The sequence below is a fragment of the Aplidium turbinatum genome, chromosome 17, assembly GCF_918807975.1.
Source record: "Aplidium turbinatum chromosome 17, kaAplTurb1.1, whole genome shotgun sequence".
Classification (NCBI taxonomy): domain Eukaryota; kingdom Metazoa; phylum Chordata; class Ascidiacea; order Aplousobranchia; family Polyclinidae; genus Aplidium; species Aplidium turbinatum.
The window spans coordinates 1,361,615-1,382,981 of record NC_137488.1 but is presented as its reverse complement, the minus strand read 5'-3'; the positions used below and the strand labels follow the sequence as shown (position 1 = coordinate 1,382,981).

Below are 21,367 nucleotides of genomic sequence, written 5' to 3'. Positions count from 1 at the left end.
GGTGCTCCGTGGCGATATGTCAAGAAATTAAAAGTCACACATTTACGTTGTAGAGTATGTACCCTGTCAAAGATAATTGCCGCAGTTCTTTACAACTGAAATGATTTCCTTAATTGATACAGAGTTGATTTTCTCTGACGTTACACAACATTTGGAATTGCTTTCTGCACATTTCAAGAAATGCTTTTTAAAAGAGACATATGAGGATTTTGACTGAATTTTAAACCCATTTGTTGTTACAAAGACTGATCTGTCAGGACTCGAACAAGAAGAATTAGCCAAATTGTCATCTGATCGAACTTTAATGCTTTGCTTCAATCAAGCAGCTATTGCATCTTTCTGGTTGAGTGTTGTGGAGAAATACCCATTGCTATCGCAAAAGGCAACTAAAATTTTATTGCCTTATGTATATGTCACGACCTACTGTATATGTGTGAGACAGCATTTTTAGCTCTTACCAACATGAAGACAAAATACAGGCCCAGACTTTCCGTGGACCCTGACTTCCGAGTTTGCCTTTCACAAATAACTCCGAGAATTGATTGATGACTTACCGTATGCAATAAGAAGCAATACCATCCGTTCCATTGATGTTGTCAGTTTGTTGAATAAACAAAATTTGGTTTTATTCATTTTTACCTTTGGATTGGGAGTCCGCGAATAAACAGATTCACAAATAGTGGTCTGTGGCCCAAAAAAGTTTGGGAAACCCTGCTAAAGGCTACTAATGATATGCAAGACAGTCAACCGCTTCAAGTGGACAGTTTGTTGGGTTGGTGTACAGAAATAGAAAGGTTTTATCAGACACTTTTATAAATTGTATAAATTTGTAGAATTTTTTTCATGGACAAATGGGAGTTTGTTAACAATTTGTGAAGTATTGAATGTCAAAAATAGTATTGTCTGTTGTTTTAATGGTGTCAACGTATAGAGTCATAAAAATTATTTGCTTACTAAATTGTGGTTGCAGAACACTTAATACGTTTCCTTAATAAATGCAGCAGTACAACGTAATCTGTAAAATCTGTATATTATATATCTGTAAAATGCGTGATTGTCAGCACTCAGCATGAAGCCAGGTTTTAATACATCTGCCTTTAATTTATGGAAGAACTAAACTAAATGCTTTTATCTGGATCATACTTTCACAGTTCATATTGTCATTCAACATGGCATGGGTCAACTGTTGTTTGTGGTTTGTATGAAATTATGAACAGATGATTTGCAACATTTCTTGAACAATTACAGTCCAAAGTCACATAGTGAATAAAAAAATATCAGTAACCTCTCAAGTGTATGTACTGTAGCTCTACACAAAGCGATCTTCCAATCTCTTCAGTGTAATAAAATGAAAGTGAAAAGTTGTCTTGATTGTTGAAGTGTTGAGATGATGGCTTCTAATCTTGAGTGATTTTAATAAGCCAAATAGAATTGATTTAATTTTTAATTTTGGACTCCAGCGAAACGTAATGTTACTGTCAATTAGATGTGATTTTTTTCAAGAAATTGTGCTAAGCAATGAATGTAGTTTGTTAAAAATAAAGGCTTGAGAGAAAGTTATATACATGTACCGTACTGGAGAGGTTACTGTTATTTTTTTATTGACTTGTTGGTTTATTCATATCAGTTTGTATCCTCTGTGGAGTGTGGATCTTTCTCTTGTATCATGGGCCAATCCTATAGATGTTTGCTGGACGCTGCTACACCCCTTCATTTTCTTTGAATCAAAGTCACATAGTTTGGATTTGGCACATGACTGTCTGTATCGTAACAAGTTGCAAAGTAAATTTTTAAAAGTGTTGGTTAAGATTTTTTTATTAAATATATATATAGCCTTTTTATTTTCCAGCCACCAATGAGAAAGTGTTGTGCACAGTTCTACGAAATCTGAAAGAGCTCTTAGAATTGCTTTCAAGAGACACTCAATCTGTGGATGAAAGACTGGAGCAATGCCAATGTTCTGACAAGACATTCTGCTGCTATGTGGGGATTTCGTGGCTGTGCTGCTTGTTATTGAATGATTTGGTCAGCCATGAATATATCATCAGCCTGTTGAAAAGTGAAGCTGAGTTATCAATGCAACAACGACAACACATGTCTACATTGCTTCAATTTGTTTTATCTCATGGATTGTTGCCTAGCTTAGGGTTTTCGATTTCTATTGTGATTCCAAAAAGTAACTTAAAGTGCTCCAGTGCGGATAAAGATCTTCTTGTTTTTTCTCGGTAATTTTTTATGACTACCGGTACTTTGTGAATTAATTGGTCCTACTGTACTATTTTTAACTTATTTATTGGCCTAGGATACTTCTATCGAGTCTTCTGAATTTAGTTGATACACCACCAGGCCTGGAAAAAATAGGGAATCCGGGAATGACATTCCCGGGATACTTGTCGGTTCGCGGGAAATTTTTACGTAAAAATCATGTTACTAACGTCTTTCATTCACCATCAACCGTCATTGCAGTTTGGTGACACATTACAGTTCCGATACTGATTTGTATCACTGCGTATTTACGATCTCCAACTTGTACCTCGGAGCTGAACATGTTCTTAGCAAAATTGCACAAATATATTGCAGTACCGGGTACCGGTAGTCTGCCCGAAAGCGTCGTAAAAAGCATGGGAATTGGGTAGTGTCAATGAAAAAATTCGAAATGTATGCGGAGGACGGAGGTACAAAAACATCCACAAATAAAATAAATAAAGACATTAGCGACGAGCTGCTCATTCACTGGAATGGGCCACACTTAAGCAAGTGTTATAGCATCGTGAAACAGGCTCTTAATCTACATTTCAAAGGAAAACCATGGCATTTTGGTACTAATGACGTTCGTTCGAAAATGTACAAAGTATCTGCTGGGGTAGATAGACCAAACAACAAGAAATCGTGACTATCTTTTATATCTCGGTAGTGAACGTGTGTAATTTCGCATAGGCGAAACTTGCTTGCGGTTTTTTTGATTTACTAAAACAGCTGTTTTAGCCTCGTAACTTTGATTTTGTTGTCAAATTAATTAATGCATTTCGTTATTTTTCGTGTAGCGGACTGGTTTTGTAGGTTACAGAAGTAATTCTTGCAATGTCTTGTGTTCTCACTACTCATCGAAAACTGTTGTTCTTGTCAACTTGTCAAGCGGCTCGTGATGCATTGTTTCATGACATTCACACGGTGGTCGGTGAGCCAGTGGATCTAATTTTTAAGCATGCGGCGTCTAATTTATTAAGCTTATTGTTCCAATTTATTCTGATCAAACTGGGTACATCAGGCAGTCAGGCACAAACAGTGCGCCATGCCTGCTTACGAATAAAATACGATACCAAGATTGTTTATTGGAAATATGAAGCTACAGATGGCCGGCTATAATATATTTTTGCGTGAGACTTTTCGCCGGAAAACGTGAAAAAGGTGTAATTATGACGTCATTATTGTGATTGTAAGCTGCGGGAAATTTTTTCGCTAAAAACAGATTCCCGGGAAGCTAAACATTTTTTCCAGCCCTGTACACCACCGAGTAGATTGTATATCTCTGTGAAGTATCTTTAGAAGTTTTAGTAGAATTTGCAGGTACTACTGTGTGGTGTGCTGAGTGAACACTTCTACTGTTCTACCATGATTCTCGGTCCAAGATAAAGAGCTGTTGTAATGAATATTATAAACTGTGCAAGCTCTTAAATTTTTCGATTCTGAGCAAAATTTTATGTTTTTCAAAGTACAATCAATCCGGTATGGCCAACTGAACTAATGACTGAAAGTTGCTAAACCTGTTAACTGTACACAGCGATCGGTTCTTCCCAAAAATTGAATTTTTGCAAGTTGTGTCAGCAACGAGCATGTTTTGTACAATCCAGTGAAATGAAATCCAGGTTTGCGACAAACCAGTTCAATTGAAAACTGATTTAGCAATGAAATTACGGAATGGCCCGTTTCGGCGAGTCCGATTCGGCGAGTCCGATTCGACTAGTCCGATTCGGCGAGTGCCCTATTCGGCGAGAGCCCTTTTCGGCGAGTGCCCTATTCGGCGAGTTTTTGAAATTTTTGAAAGGAAATTATCCGGTACCGTAGCCTAATTGCAATTGCCGTTTTTACATCGTTTTAACGTCGCTAAACGTTGAAATCGTGCAGAAAGGAATAAAAATAAAATGTTTGAACTATTAATTAAATTAAAATTCGTCATGTCAGATCAGTTGTTTTTATTTCTGACCATCATATGAAAATCAATACACGTCAACATAGCAAAGGTAGAAGCGACAATTCACGTCAACATAGCAAAGGTGTCGAAAAAGGTAGAAGCGACAAAACGCGAACGTTAAAACGTGCTTGTGACCGAAGTAAGTTATTGAGTTGAAAGAAATTTGGCAAGGTTGCATCACCTTCAAAAAAATTTAAGATATGAAGGAAAAATAAAACAAAGAAAATGTTACAAAAAAAGTAATGTTTATGTCTATAAGTTAGTACTTTTGAATAGTTAAAATCATAGGCGCCTAACTATTTTTTTGGCCGTGGGGGCGAAAGCGTGTTTCATCAGCAACAACGTAAATTCAGCGAAATGTCACGCAGATGGATGACGTAATTATGTCGTCACACTAGGATTGCTTTTATTGCCACACTCGGAGTTATCGCTACGTTCGACCTACCGTTAATTATTATAAACAAAGCTCGACCAAACACATGCTATGCGTCTGCGTTGGCTAGCGGTTGATGGACTGCGACTCTTTAAGCTAAGCGCAACATAAAGTTTAGCAACGAACTAGATTTATTAGCATGAAACAAGAGACGAAAAGGTTTACTAAAAGGTATACTGTAAATGAAATGAAAATACTAACTTGATCATATGCTTGAAAATATACCTGTTGAAAGCAAAATCATTCATGTTTACATCAATTCAACAGCACGTCACCTTTAATAAATTTAAAAGTTGCTGACATCCGCAAACAGCCCTTGAAAAATAGTTACAGAGAGACGTTTGATTAAGTTTTCGACTTGACATTGCTCCCTATTCACTACAATATCGCAACTTATGGCTGACCAGCTTTCAAGTTTCAATTCGCTGTAATACGCCCGTTTTCGTGTTGCAGATGAAACAAAAGATGCGCATATTCCCCGCCTTTGATCGGGTTTCTATGGCAACGGACGTGTGTGCGCCATGCAGTTTGCGCGAGTCCGTTGTTGTGTTGATTATGCGGCGTGTGCGCAATGCGGTTTGTACCAGCCCTTGGATTACGTTGGTTAGTGGTAACCTCGGGCCGAGACTTCAAGTTCATTTTCACAGCAACCGATTCACTGCCGCGACAATTCTCTGCAGAGGTTTCGACTTTCGAAAGCGACAGGAGGCTGTTTGCAAGCGCATTAAGTTAAACGCACGTTGCGTCAACTTAGCAAATTATGTTGTTTTTGGGTGCATTCAACATCTGATGACATTAAATCGACGCAAAATGGTAGATTTTTGCTATGTCACAGGCAGCAAAATCAGTCATTTTTACATTGATTCAACGTCTGCAGACGTTAAATCAACGTAAACATGACAGATTTTTTTGTCTGGGGTGGGATTGTAGCATCGCTACTCGTTCTAGTGATTATTTACTGCGAAGCTGTTACGGTTTGTATTTAAAAATGTTTTCCTGCTGCCGATCGCTAGTTCATCTATTGTTTTATATATCAATGCCGCATAAAAAGTTGCTCCCACGCGGAAATATGCGTGGGGGCCTGGCCCCCACGGCTTAGGCGCCTATGGTTAAAATGATTAGTTTGGATCAACAAATGTGTGACCTACACTCCTACAGCTTAGATTGAAAGGAAATTATCGGGTAGGCTACCGTAGCCTAGTTATACCGACCAGCAAAAATTTGTTCCAAGAACCCAGTTAGCCTAACAGTTCATTTTTACATTGTAGTAACAGAATGAAAAGGCTAACCAAATGTGTGGCCTATCGTTTTAACGTCGCTAAACGTTGAAGTCGTGTAGAAAAGGGTGCTTTTGCTGACTAGGATACGTTGAAACTGAGAAACATTCACAGAAGCCCTACGATACGTTGCATTTTTAAGATAATGTATTCAGACGTTGAATCAATGTACAAATGAAATGTTATGCTAAATGGGTTCTTGGAACAAATCGTAGGGCTTCTGTGAATGTTTCTCAGTTTCAAAGTATCCTAGTCAGCAAAAGCTCCCTTTTCTACACGATTTCAACGTTTAGCGAAGTTAACACGATAGGCCACACATTTGTTTAGCCTTTTCATTCTGTTACTACAATGTAAAAATGAACCGTGTTCTTGGAACAATTTTTTGCTGGTCGGGATAACTAGGCTACGGTACCCGATAATTTCCTTTCAATCCAAGCTGTAGGCCACACATTTGTTGGTCCAAACTCATCATTTTAACTATTCAAAAGTACTAACTTATAGACATAAACATGATCTATTTTATTATTTTTTTGTAACATTTTCTTTGTTTTATTTTTCCTTCATATCTTAAATTTTTCTGAAAGTGTTGCGACCGTGCCAAATTTCTTTCAACTCAATAACTTACTTCGGTCACAAGCACGTTTTAACGTTCGCGTTTTGTCGCTTCTACCTTTTTCTACACCTTTGCTATGTTGACGTATTGTTTTTGATATCATGATCAGAAAGAAAAACAACTGAACTGACATGACGAATTCAAGCACGTTTTAACGTTCGCGTTTTGTCGCTTCTACCTTTGCTATGTTGACGTGTATTGATTTTCATATGATGGTCAGAAATAAAAACAACCGAACTGACATGACGAATTTTAATTTAATAGTTCAAACATTTTCTTTTTATTCCTTTCTGCACGATTTCAACGTTTAGCGACGTTAAAACGATGTAAAAACGGCAATTATAATTAGGCTACGGTACCCGATAATTTCCTTTCAAAAATTTCAAAACCTCGCCGAATAGGGCACTCGCCGAAAAGGGCTCTCGCCGAATAGGGAACTCGCCGAATCGGACTAGTCGAATCGGACTCGCCGAATCGGACTCGCCGAATAGTAGCAGACCCATGAAATTAAGCGTGAAATCGTCAAAACCAATACAAAAAATAGTAAATTGTGACGCCTTTTTACACAAGTTCAAACAAATGTAATAGAAAATTGGGCTTATTAAGTGGGATTTTTATTAAACGAATGAATGTGAAAATAATTTCGGACCTGACCAAGTTGTGCTTACTAAGCGGGTGGGCCTATTAACCGTGGGCTTAATAAGCGAAGACTATTGTATTATACTGTAAATGTAATGGTGACTCTCTCGCTTTTTAAAATACTGGCTTGATTGCTTTTTTTGTTGAATTAACTAAATTTTCAACTATCAGAAATAATCCTATGACAAGTTTGACTGAATATAATACACACCAGCACTCCAGCGGCAGTTGTTTAATTACTCTTGGGTGTAAATCAGTTTCATTTGTGAAACTGAAACTATATTATAGCTTTGGTAGAGAGGTACTTTTTAAAATCCATAGACAGACAATCGATAACAACTTAATAACATTGAATTGCATAATTCAAAATTAATACAGAAATGAAATAAATACATAATTTCAAACGTTTTCGGCAAAACTTTCTGCCCTCTTCAGGAAAATATCTTAAATCATCTAAACAAAACAAGTATTCGTGAAATGTTAATAATAAATGACTGAAATTCAATAAAACTGCACTGACTTGCGTACAAGCAACAACTGACGAACAAACACAAAAGGTGGTAGCAATCTGTCATAATTATGCGGGAGTGTGGTTATGAGACAAGATAGTGAGCGGACAACATAACATAAAATAAACGTAAGCTAATACAAATTCAACAAAAAAGATGCCCCTCCAGCGAATAATTGTTTGTTGAGCCTGGCCCTACCATTGCTATTTTTTTCCTAGCACATATTGAAACAAAAATTCTTGATGAGTCTAAAGATTTCCATCCGAAACTTTATCTTAGGTATGTAGATGATATTTTTGCTGTTTTTGATGATGAAGATTCGTGCTCAACTTTTCTAAATGTGCTAAATTCCCAACATAAAATTCACAGTGGGAAAAGCTAGAGAAACTATACCATTCTTGGATGTTGAACTAAAGATTAACGAAAGTACTTTTGACACATGGGTTTGGCAAAAACCTAGTAACACTGGATTATTATTAAATTTCAACGCAGTGTGTCCTATGAAATGGAAATTTGGGTTGGTGTTAGGTTTGCTTAATCGTGCTCGTTCTATCTGCTCAGACAAATACCACTACATGAATGAAATCGCCAAAATTAAATCTATGTTATGTGCGAATGGATATCCCGGACAGTTTTTTGATAAGGTTTTACAACGTTTCAATTCAGTATCTTCACCGAATACTGACGTCATAAATTTCCAGAACTCTATATCCATACCTTTCCTAGGAAAGGAATCTCTCGTATATGCTAAAAAACTATCTAAACTCTTTAAGTGTAAATTTGATATCGACATTGTTCCTCTGTACAAAACCTTTAAAATCAGCAGATATTTTTCGCTGAAATCTCCCGTTCCGCAGTCTCTTCGTTCCAACATTGTCTACAAATTCACTTGTTCGTGCGACACGAACATGACATACATAGGTATGTCTACAAGACACTTGGTAACAAGAGCAACGGAACACCTAAATTTAACAGACATCAATAAACACAGTGCAATCAAAGACCACATTTATGACTGCAGTATTTGTTCCAACATCAAATTTACATTAGATTCATTCAAGATAATTCGCAACTGTCAATCAGAGTTTGAAACTAAAATTCATGAGGCACTCCAAATTAAGCAGCACAACCCCAGGCTCAACAAACAATTATTCGCTGGAGGGGCATCTTTTTTGTTGAATTTGTATTAGCTTACGTTTATTTTATGTTATGTTGTCCGCTCACTATCTTGTCTCATAACCACACTCCCGCATAATTATGACAGATTGCTACCACCTTTTGTGTTTGTTCGTCAGTTGTTGCTTGTACGCAGGTCAGTGCAGTTTTATTAAATTTCAGTCATTTATTATTACCATTTCACGAATAATTGTTTTGTTTAGATGATTTAAGATATTTTCCTGAAGAGGGCAGAAAATTTTGCCGAAAACGTTTGAAGTTATGTATTTATTTCATTTCTGTATTAATTTTGAATTATACAATTCAATGTTATTAAGTTGTTATCGATTGTCTGTCTATGAAACTATATTAAATTTTAAATCAATACAGATGTTTGGAACTGTTTGTTGGTTTCAGGTGCTTGTTAAGTTTGTGCGATGAAGATAGCTTGAGAAACCTTTTACTTCCAAGGCACCAAGTTTCCATCATGGCCGCTCTTCTGCAAGTCGTTTATTCCTCAGACTTCAAGAAAAACGTAATTTGTGCTTTTTGATTATTATGCTGTGTAGTTTTTCGTACAAGCACAATATTCCTTTAATACTCAATTTCCACTTTTTGTTTGCTATTGTCTTTGTTTCTTTCTTACTTGCTATAATCAACCGAACTGTTGAATCCTCACTCAATCACTGAGTAGCTTAGTCTACCCCTTCTAAAAATGTATATTAATCATACTAAATACTGAAAAGTATGGGTGTTCATCAGGACAATGATCGTTTCTATCACTAGTTGCAACGTTCAACTGTGAGGTCTGCTACTATTCGGCTAGTCCGATTCGGTTATTTCCCTTTTCGGCTACAGCCCGATTCGGCTAGTCCGAGTGGGCTAGTTCCCTATTTGGCTACAGTCTTTATCAGTTAGTTCCCTATTCGGCAATTTTTTGAAAATCAAACGATAATCCTTCTGCAATCCAACAAAATTCTTCTGTAAATCCAATGACGCCTTCTGTTTATTTAGAGAATTTTGTATTTTATTCCACAATATGGTTTCTTTTGCATTCCGACAAAGAAAAGCAAATTGAAATGAAATTTAGCGAAAAATGTTTGAACTATTAAATTGAACTGTTTGCTCACGTAAAATCGACAACGATGCCTTCTGTTTATTTAGAGAATGTTGTATTTTATTCCACAATATATTTTCTTTTATATTTGAAATAATCGAAGCTTTAGATGAGTGGGGTTTACACCTAACCACTGAGATCTTAAATCATATTTATGACACCGAAAACATCTCTAGTGATATGGTACGTTCCATATTCATAACTTTACCAAAGAAAACGGGAGCAGCAGAATGCTCACTCCACAGAACTATTAGCCTTGTGAATCATCTAACAAAGATCTTACTCCGAATTATGATGATGAGATTGAGACCAAAACTACAATCGGAAATTTCAACAGCACAGTTTGGAATTGTTCAAAACAAAGGGACCACAAAAGGAATTATTACATTAAAAATGAGGGAGCAAGTCTTTTAGGCGCTGACAGTTAGGCGCTGGTCTAATAGGCGCGCACACTGTGGCGTCTGGATATTTAGGTGCGGAGCACTGTGGCGCCCCTTCATTTAGGTGCTATTCCTAGTAAAGTCTGTAGATTGTATCAGCTTGGCAGCTTGCCAGAAAATTATATCATGGCTTCCGTGAGTGAAGCTGCTTAAACCGGCAATGCTTTTCACACAAAATGTTATATTGAACAGAAAAATATATTGTTGTTTTATTGATTTATTATTGTTTTATTTGTTGTTAGTCCAAGTTTGCGTTGGTGAAAGCTTTATCAATAAATTATTCAAGCTTCCGAACATTCTTGAGTTCATTTTTAGTTAACTCTTTCGCGACCACGGACGTATAGCCTACACACGCCTTGAGATTTTGCCATGATGACCAAGGAAGTATCCCTACGTCCAAGGTTAAAAGGTAGCCTATTTCAAGCAAAAAAATGTAAATGATGGCAGATCTATAGTCTTTGCCTGTCCTTTTTTGGCTAATTAAAAAAAATATTTTGGCGGTGCAGTTATCAGATGAGAACTTCTTAAAGATGGGGACGCAGTGGATTTTTTTTCTTTCACTCATTGGAATTGGCAGTCAAAACTGACTAGGCAACCCCTTACTTTGGAATTTCTCGATCAAAAAGACTGTAGGCTAAATTACGTAAACTTTTTGCTTAAAATTATAACATAACGTTTTGTGTAAAAAAGCATTGCCGGTTTCAGAAAAAGCATTCAAAAAAATAACATTTTGTGTGAAAAAGCATTGCCGGTTTAAGCAGCTTCACTCACTGAAGCCATGACCAACAACGCACACGCATTAACAAAACAATATATTTTCCTGTTCAATATAATATTTTGTGTGAAAAGCATTGCCCGACGCCCCTCCCTGCCAAGCTGATACAATCTACAGACTTCACTCGGAATAGCACTTAAATGACCGGGCGCCACAGTGCTCCGCACCTAAATATCCAGACGCCACAGTGTGCGCGCCTATTAGACCAGCGCCTAAAAGACGTGGACCCAAAAATGATAACAGAGTATGTCCGATTCTTCTGTGTATTTAGAGAATTTTGTATTTTATTCTACAATATCGTTTCTTATGCATTCTTGCATTTTATCCAGTGTTTACCTTTGAGTGCCTTCCCAGACGGCAAAATCCGTCATTTTAAGAAATTAAAAATGACGAATTTTGTTGTCTGGGTTAGTTCAAAATATGTTTTTTACATCAAAACAATATTTTTCATTGTTAACAATAGAGGTTAATGAGATATATAAATAGAAGTGTTTTGTTAGTTGTTCGAGTGTGTTATTGTTCAAAATACATGTAAAAACTTACATACGAGTTATTAATTACGGAGATAGCATAAATTTGATGCTCTAAAACAAAGTCATATATTATCATAATAGTATAGTCAGTATAGTCGAAGCTCTATCTAGTATAGTCAAACTGGCAAATGAGCGGACGACAGTTTTTATGATAATACGCGGTCCATCAATTTAGAGTACTAACCGGCGGTAAGTATTAACCGGCGATTCAATTTGATAATATCAAACCTCCATCTTTACGCTCTGACTACAAAAAAAAAATTAGGCCTATATCACGTGAAAGTTACGAGTAATTAAGCATTGATTTCAACAGCCTAATTTTTGGGAAAAAAATCAACTTTACGACCGGTATTGCGAACTTTGATCTTCCGCTTTGCACTGGCAACTTGATAGTTACTTTGCGCTTTAGTCCAACGTAGAGTGGTTTCACTTTAACCTGAATAAAAAAATGTCTACTTTCTGGCTTTCTTTCCCAATTAAAATCATTATTCAACGCATTCGAAAAGGTTTTCCAGAATTTCGTTATTGTGCGGTGACATGCATTTCTGTGGTAAACAACTTTCCACTTTTTTCTCCGCTATTTTCTTTTAAATACCGGCGCGCGTAATTGGGAGTGGTAATTACGCAATTCATTATGACGCAACCAAAGGCTTTAATTTATCGCACGGCTCACCCAGACAGTAAGATCCGCCATGTTTACATTGATTTAACGTCTGCAGACGGTGAATCGTTGTAAAAATGACGGATTTTGCCGTCTAGGAAGGCACTCAAAGGCAAAAGAAACGATAAATTGTGGAATAAAATACAAAATCTCTAAATAAACAAAAGGCGTCGTTGGGTTTAGAAGTTTGTAATAGTTGAGGATTCTAATATATTCTAAGTCAGTGGTTCTCAACCTTTTTGTCATGGTGGACCCCTTTTGGTGTCTTCGAAGCGGTCGCGGACCCCTAAAAATTTCAATTTGAAATTTTGGTATATCGCGTTTCCTCATGGAATCATATGTTACATAAGTTTCAAAGCAACACACTTAAAAGAATTTGCTGAATTCGCAACGCACTTGGCGATTGATGAGATTGACGAAATTATGTTATGACTTATGAGCTATATGTTGGCACACAGGATCAAACATCGGTAAGCTATATGATCATTTGATGTTTTTCTATAACTTTTATCAAAATTTAATAGAATACTTGCGACTGTTACAAAGAATTTCTCCCTTTTTTCATTTGAAATCAATATTAATTCGTTATAATCTTTGTCATTGCAAAACTGTGAGTGGTGATAGACTGCTGACTAACGTTTGTATTTCTAAATTAATCATTGATCAACAATCTGTTGTCTTAAAAGAATTTAGTTGAACATAGCCAACATAGCCTTATTAAAAGGTTTAAGTAATTTATATGATATTTTAGTTAAGAAACCAAACCTTTGTGCAATGTCCTTTGCAATTTCAAACGACGCACCAGTGCGTTGCGACTTACAGTTTAAGAATCACTGTAGGCTAATACATAAACATTAAACAAAACACAAACAATTTTTAAATTTCTTAATTTATCCGTCATGATAAAAACTTGGAAACTTTCGCGGACCCCCGGAAATCGCTTCACCGACCCCCGGTTGAGAACCACTGTTCAAAGTTTACATGCAGACGGCGATGCAGGATGCATGTCAATTTTATCTGAGCAAACATTAACAGTTCAAAAATAAATTGAGCTAACAGTTCAATTTAATAGTTCAACCATTTTTTGATAAATTTCATTTCAATTTGTTTTTCTTGTAAATACAAAATTCTCTAAATAAACAGAAGACGTCGTTGGATTTACAGAAGGATTTTGTTGGATTACAGAAGGATTATCGTTTGATTTTCAAAAAATTGCTGAATACGAACTAACCGATATAGACTGCAGCCAAATAGGGAACTAGCCAAATCGGACTAGCCGAATCGGGCTGTAGCCAGTGGCGCCGCCAGACCTTCAACATTGGGGGGGCAAAAAAATGGACAGTGCAAGACAGTAGCGTAGTCAAAAATTTAAAAAAGGGGGGTGTTGACAGCCGGCGGGCGAAGCCCGATGGCGTGCTCGCCGAAGGCGACACATAGCGGCGGGGGTCTGGGGGGCCTCCCCCAGAAAATTTTGAAAAATTACTTTCAGTGTGGTGCATTTTGAGAGCATTTTCAACAAAATTGTGGGTATAAATATTTCTGTAAAATGGTGCTGTCCGGTGGCATAGCAAAAGGATAAGATCATGCTTTCTTCGGCATTTTTCGGAAATAAAGCTAAGTTTCTATGTTTTCTTGTTGCTAATTCCTGGCTGAGATGTTTGAATGTTTGATTGTTTGTTATTGGCAAAACTCGCTCTTTTAATGCAGTTTCGTTTAAAACTAGGCAAACTTTGTTTTAGAGACATAGGTTGATTGCTTTTTTTTGCGAGATTATTACAGTTTTATTATTTATCAATTTTTTCCTTGGTTGATTCAAAAAACGATCTTATTCCGGTAAGTCACTAACTTTTATGCTCTGAAGTCAACCCAAAGTTTAGAAAATGTAACGTCATAGAGGTCATAAGAGTTAAACTGACTGGTAAAGCGGTGGTCGAATACCTTTGTGGCAGAATTAGTGGTGCGATACTGACGAGCCCAGCCTCATGGGCGAAACACGGCGTCTATCGCTGTCAATTCTTGCTACAAATCGGCTGCCGAGAAACATGTCATAGAGGTCATACATCTTGATGAGTGTCAAACAAAAAGCTTTGAGACAATGAAGTTACTTTAGGCTATTTCTGATATATTCAAGTTTTGTATAACGAATAGCTGTTTAGATGTTAATCTAGATCGAACAAGCGATCTCAGCAGTTGCAGATGGCTTGCATCCTTGCACAGTTTGACGAGAAATTACATCATAGGCTAAAGCTTTTCTTGTAACAATGTGTTAACATCCGTAAATTCAATTTGAAAGGTTGAAACCCCCGATCCCCCTTTCCTTGGCTACGCCACTGGTGCAAGACATGCAAGACAGTGGTATATTATTTAATTTCTCTTGTTTTCTACCAGGGCTGGAAAAAATGTTTACCTTCCCGGGAATCTGTTTTTTAGAGAAAAAATTTCCCGCGGCTTACAATCACGATAATAAGAACCTTATATTTTACTGATCTCCGGAGCTGACGTAAACCTTAAAAGTCATGTCGACATATTCTTGATGCCCCCCTCATCGAAAATTGTTCTTTGTAATACCGCTTTGAAGGAGGATTACGACTATGAACAAAAGAATTTTAAACTTTATTTTGAATTGAAAAGATATGACGTAATGTCTTCCAACCTTAGTTATATATTTTTTCATTACGTAACGTCTTGTAGGAATAAATTGAAAATCAGTATGATCACTCAAAATGAAAGCAATGGGACTACGAATCCTCACTAAACCAATCAATCAATGGTCTTGTTGCACCGAAAATGACAACCTTATATTTTACTGATCTCCGGAGCTGACGTAAACTGGCATAGATCTGTTGACTCAATGCAAACCCTTTGAAGGTTGGGGGGGGCCTGTCAATTCAACTTTTTTGTATCAACAGTTGTATCTCTAAAACCACTGAGGCTGCGCCTACGAGATTTCTTGACTTTTCCTAATTTTTATTCACCTCTATTGAGCTGAAATTTTGAGCGAATAAAGGTTATAAATTGAAAGATGTAAGGCATTTCTCAGCACATCCTCTGAAATATTTCATATTCTATTGTGAAACATTTTTCCACCAGCTGGATGAAATTAATTTGGCCCATGTCTCGTTAATCCTAACTGTTTCACAGCGTGAAGGGCATTGGCTGTATGTAAAATAATGTAAAAAAAATTAATCACAACATTACAATGCACGTTATTCATTAGCCTACTCTACCAAAAAATAATGTGTAAACTCACGCTACAAATTACACTCATAAGTGACCTCAACATTTCAACGTCTATGAGCAGTTCTAAAATCCACTTAGTTTTAATTTTCGGATATGCTCAGCGTGAATACTTTTACAAAGTGAATCGCAAATTTTAAAACCGTGCCAAAATAACAGAGATAGGCCTATCACTCCTAAAGCATAAGAAGAATCGACAGTCCCCCCCCAAACTGAGCAAGACTCCAGGAGCCCAACCTTCTAAGGGTTAAAAGTCATGTCGACTTATTCTTGATGCCCTTATCGAAAATTGTTCTTTGTAGTACCGCTTTGAAGGTAGATTACGACTATGAACAAAAGAATAAATTTTAAACTTCAATTTGTATTGAAAATACATGACGTCATGTCTTCCAACCTTATCACATTTTTTTCATTACGTAATATTTACCACCACCAAACCACTTTTGACAATCGAATTTGTTAATTTATTTTTCGGTAAAATGTTTAGATGATGTATAATTTCATTCATGACGTCGTATGGATGAAAAAGTTTTACAAGTTTTATACTCTGCTGAGATTAAAGAAGAAACATAAATGATAAATATTGGAGAAATTGAGTCTCCTTTACAACTTAAGAATCGAACAACTCAAAACTGCTGAAACAAAACGTTTTGTTTAAGTGAAAGAATCACTGCAAGCAAGCAATGCCAAAATGCGCGCGGAAGATGTCATGGGAGTGTGAGATATCAAAAATTTAACAGGTTGTTATTTTTCTACATCAATGTGACGTTAGTTAAAACTTTAAAAAGTCTATATGTTTGCTTCTGTACAAAATCTTTTTATCTACTGTACAATTTAGTCATCAAGGTTTTCTATACTTTTTTTTAAAGAGAGAGCTTTTACCCCCCCCCCTTGCAACTTGAGTTGAATTACTTGAGGTTGGGATCCAAATATTTAAAAAAATAATATTAATATGTTTTAATAAAAAAAAAAAATTAAAAAGATGATGCCCAAAACATTGGGGGGGCAGCTGCCCCGCCTGCCCCCCCCCTGCCGGCGCCACTGGCTGTAGCCGAAAAGGGTAATAGCCGAATCGGACTAGCCCAATCGGACTAGCCGAAACGGGCCATTCCGTCAACTGTGAAGCAATAAATCACCTGTTTGTTGTTGCTTTCATCAGATGAACGTTGCAACTAGTGATAGAACGTTAATCATACCACTACTTAGTAAACAGCAAAGATCAGCGTTTTTTCGTAGCATACTGTTTTGGAAATTTTTATCATCAAACTTAATAGATCGTTCTGGATTCTTAACCTTTGGAATTGTTCTTGCTCTCACCAGCCTGGAGCTGGAGTTGAATAATGGTATATAACTATATATGGTATGAATACGGTTCCGTCACATGTAGTTTTATTACTTTTTTAAATATTGTCCCAGTAAGTTTGAGTTATTGCTTTTATTTTCTTACAAATGATTTGCCCACCTCTGCATGGAGGCTAATGTTGATCTACCAATCTTTATGAAAATTTGCATGTGTCATTTTCTCATTAATGGTAACAATATTTTAGGGCGAGACTTTAACATTTACAACAAAAAAATTCTTGGACCACCCTAGCCTGAATGCAGCAATGTATCAATGTCACAAGATTTGAATATTTTGTACTAAAATTAATTGTTCTTTAGATTAATACAGTATTAGTTTAATTTTGTTACAGTACCAATTTAAATTTTCTTTTCTAATACAAACAATAGTATAAAAATTGTTTTTTTACACTGAATAAAATAAGAAAGAGACTTGGCTATTTTTCACTAAAACCAGTTGTTTTATTTTGTATACGTTAGTAGTAGTTTCATTTGCGTAGCTGAGGTTGTAAATAGTAGTAGCGGTAAAACTATGACTTTCTCACATGATTACAAAAGATTCAGAAAAACATTATTAAAAAACAAAAGATACAAAAAAACATTATTACAGATGATTCCATTTGATTAAGGCACTAATGATGCTCTACAGTTAGAGCGAAATGCATATGCCAATAGGGCTCTGCTGATTTTCCATGTATTTTTGTAATAAAGAATGATTAATTGATACTTGATGGAGAATCGCTGGCCTGCTGCTTCTTAGTCAGGAGATCCCCTATCCTTAATGGAAATCAATATATGCACTGTCTCACATTAATTTGTCTATTTTTCTTTATCAGCGCCAATATTAATTGCACTGTGCTGCGTTAAAGATGTTTTGACTGTTTCTGAAGCATTTTTTGCGCTGAATTAAAAAAGTACAACCAGTCGTTCTCAGTCAGGCCAAGTTGTTTCTCCATCACAATTTTAATTATACTACTTTTGATCGTCATTATGCACAGAGTTGTTGTGATGTCATTAAGACTTTATTCAACTGCTGAATCGTTTTATGACATCACAATTCTCTATCGCAAAGCCATGGGGCTGTCAAAAGTTTGAAACGCAACTTACCAAAAGTGTAGACCTGATGAAGCAAAATGGATAACATTTTCGGATTCAACGTTGAAAAGTGCACTGGGAAACGTCAACAGTTTAGCGACCTTTACTTTTACACAGCACAGTGTTATTTTTGTTTCCAAAAAACAAAACAATTAGTTTTAGTGAGAAATAACCAACTCTCATCTTATTTTGTTAAGCGCGTAGAAACAATTTTTATATTTTTGTTTGTATAAAAAAATAAAAATAAAAATTGGTCATGTGACAAATGAAATTACTACCGAATTCAATTGATTTAGTACGAAATAATTAAATCTCGCGTCATTCATGCATTGTGGGCCCTGGTTTTTTTTCACTGAGACTTTTCGGTCATTTGTCCGAAATGACTTGAAAAATTCGGTCATTTTTGATTTATTTCGGTCATTTTTTCTGATGAAAATCTTTCCTTTCAAGTAGCTGATGCCTGATACAAACCAAAATTTGCACTTCCTGACTAGCTATAACATTAAGTTTCGCTGAGACACGTTTTTTTTCGGACATTTTGACCGAATTGATTATATATATATTTTTTCAGACATTTTGACCGAATTGACTATATATTTTTTTCGGACATTTTGCTAAAAAATCGGTCAATGACCGAAAAAACCCCCCAGATTGTGGCATTCAGGTATTGCGTCATTTGTGTCTGGTGGCCTAGGGATCGCATCATTCGCGTTCGCGCCATTCCGACTGTGACATAAAATCGTAGACCGAACAAGTAACCCCTGTGAAGAGCACTGGTTTCAGGGATGTAAGTTAGCTTGGGTAGCTACCCGGGTGGGCTGGGTTTTTTTTATAAAAAAACTTTTTTTTTTTTTTATAAGAACGTGGCGAGATCTACAAGATTAGCGTTACCAGATGAGGAATTCTACTCCAAGTTAAGAAAACTTCAAGGCTGTTTAAGAAAAAAACTTATGGCAACACCTGTAGCGGTGCAAACCTGTTTCTCAAAACTTTTAAAAGTTTTCAACAACTAATCAAATAAATACTGCAACGTTTAGGTGTTCATCGGGATTGTTATCTTTTATATATTTAGTTTTGTTACAACTATTGCCGGTTAAGAGGAAAAGGCTAGTAAACTTTTGTTACATTTAGGAGACTTAGTAACCACCAACTCACTGCCTCGGAGCATGATTTTTCACATGAATGCATATCGCATTTAAAGAATAGTCAACTTATTCTTACACCAATAAACGAATTCTGCAAAAAACAAATTTTTCGGCTATTTTTACGTTTAACCTATTTTTCCCCATAAACCCCAGTTTTTTTATGAAAATGCCTGTTTTTGTCCATAAAAACCCAGGCGGGTGGGTTTTATTAAAGGTGGTGTGTAACCCCCGATTTTTTGCAAACCTGAATTGGTTTACATTCATATTATTACTGTTTGTAAAATTTCTGTAAAGCTTATATTGCTACGGAATGTATTTGATTACTGTGCATTGTGCATGCATTGAAATGTTAATGACTACAAATCGTACGCTACAAATCTTGGAACAGAAACTATTCACAGATGACTTGTGCTGAGTATCAATTTTATGAGCGGGCTTTGAAGAAGCTCATCACTACCTGGTCAAAGTTGGAAGATGTAGCAAGATGCCTTCTAGTGCTTCAAGGATCCGAAAGTCGATCGGCACCATCTTGGCTCCGTAAGGCTTGCGGCCGACTTCTTTCAGCCTGCCTTATACGAGAGAATGGTTTATATTCTGTAATTTTGGCTTTGCTCGCTACATTGGGTGAGTATCAAAATGTTAGATTGATGAAAGAAGTTGTATCAAAGGTTTATATTACGCGGTTTACGAACTGCAGTTATTACTCGTAGCCCCTGGCGGCCATGACCGAGAAGTTGTTAAATGGCCTTCGAAACTACCACACCGGTAGACCATGTTTGATCGCTGGCTTTCACAAGCCACATTTCTCCACTTACGTTTGTACGTGAAACTTTTTCTCTTTACTCGCATTTGCACCTTTTTTTACAAACAAGTCAAAGTCTGTCACACACCGACAAGAAATATTGCTCATAAAAGTTTTGCAAAAAGTCTGAGTGTCGACCTATAAGAACTTGAAGACTAGCTCTAGTCTACAGGGTCATCATGACTCATCAATAATTAATTAACGTTACAAGAAATCCAATTTAAAAACTGGCAAAGGAGGCGAACGTGGACTATGGAACCATGTTCACAGTTCTCAAGAAGGATTTGAAAATGAGCCCACTTAAACACATGAAGAAACAGTTGCTGAATGCCAATGCCATTGAGAAACGTCTCTCCAGAACCAGAATTCTGCTCTCACGCATTAAAGGACGAAGCATGCTGCCAAACCTTGTGTTCAGCGATGAGAAGATATTTGATTTCCAGCATCATTTCAACAGTCAGAATGATCGTGTTTTGTCAAGAGGTTGTAACGTGGAACCCCGGGTAGTCACTCGGAGACAAGGGGCGGCATCAGAGATGGTGTGGGACTGAGGGTGTGGGCCGCAGTCAACGAATCAAGAAGGAATCCATTGATTTTTGTGGACCAAGGGGTGAAATTGAACCAAGAAAACTACCGAAATGATATTTTTGAGTGTTCACTGTTGCCTTGGGCAAAGAAACACTTCAAAAAACATAATTGGTCATTCCAACAAGATTCTGCCCCTTCACGTGAAACTAAGAGAACGCAAAACTGGCTTTCAGCCAATGTGCCGTTTTTCATTTCCAAGGAAGAATGGCCTCCTTCACCCCAGACCTGAACCCCTCGACTTTGGCATCTGGTCTTACCTGGTGAGCAAGGTTTCGACTAAACACTACCAAAGTTTGGAAGCGCTGAAGGCTAATCTGAAAAAAGAATGGACCAAAATATCTCAAAGAGTTATTCATGACTCTTGCAGGTCCTTTTCGAAGCGTCTCCGACTTGTTATCGACGCAAATGGCGGACACATTAAGAAAAACTTGTTTTTCCTAAATATTTATTTATTTGACAATACTATATTATAATTTATATATATATATGTTTATTACTCAAAAATTGTCTACCATTTGTTAAATACAGTTGTTTGAAGTTGTAACGCTCATTACTGATGACCCTGTAGCCTATATCTACTTGGGAAGCAGTGCATTTAAATGCAATTGCTAATATGTTTCAGGGCCTTGTTTGCGTTGTTCCAACCTGGATGAACGCAAAAATATAGGTCACTATCATGACCTACTAGAACACGGCCAAATATGTTGCTATTTGAGGAAATTTCTTGGAGTCTGAATTGTTACAATCATAGCTATGACAAACCTATGTCATCTTCCCATTTCCAGAAGTGAAATAAGTAATATTTGCACCTACAC

At 36.7% G+C, this 21,367-nt stretch overlaps 1 protein-coding gene across 1 annotated transcript in view; it reads left to right on the top strand.

Moving 5' to 3' along the window:
* The window catches only part of LOC145786831 (transport and Golgi organization protein 6 homolog), a 67,278-nt gene that overhangs the window by 576 nt on the left and 45,335 nt on the right, over positions 1-21,367 (top strand). The window contains exons 2-4 of the mRNA XM_082598572.1: positions 1,850-2,225; positions 9,236-9,353; positions 19,564-19,786. Of these exons, the coding sequence (XP_082454698.1) occupies positions 1,850-2,225; positions 9,236-9,353; positions 19,564-19,786 (717 nt within the window). The remainder of the gene's footprint in view (positions 1-1,849; positions 2,226-9,235; positions 9,354-19,563; positions 19,787-21,367) is intronic.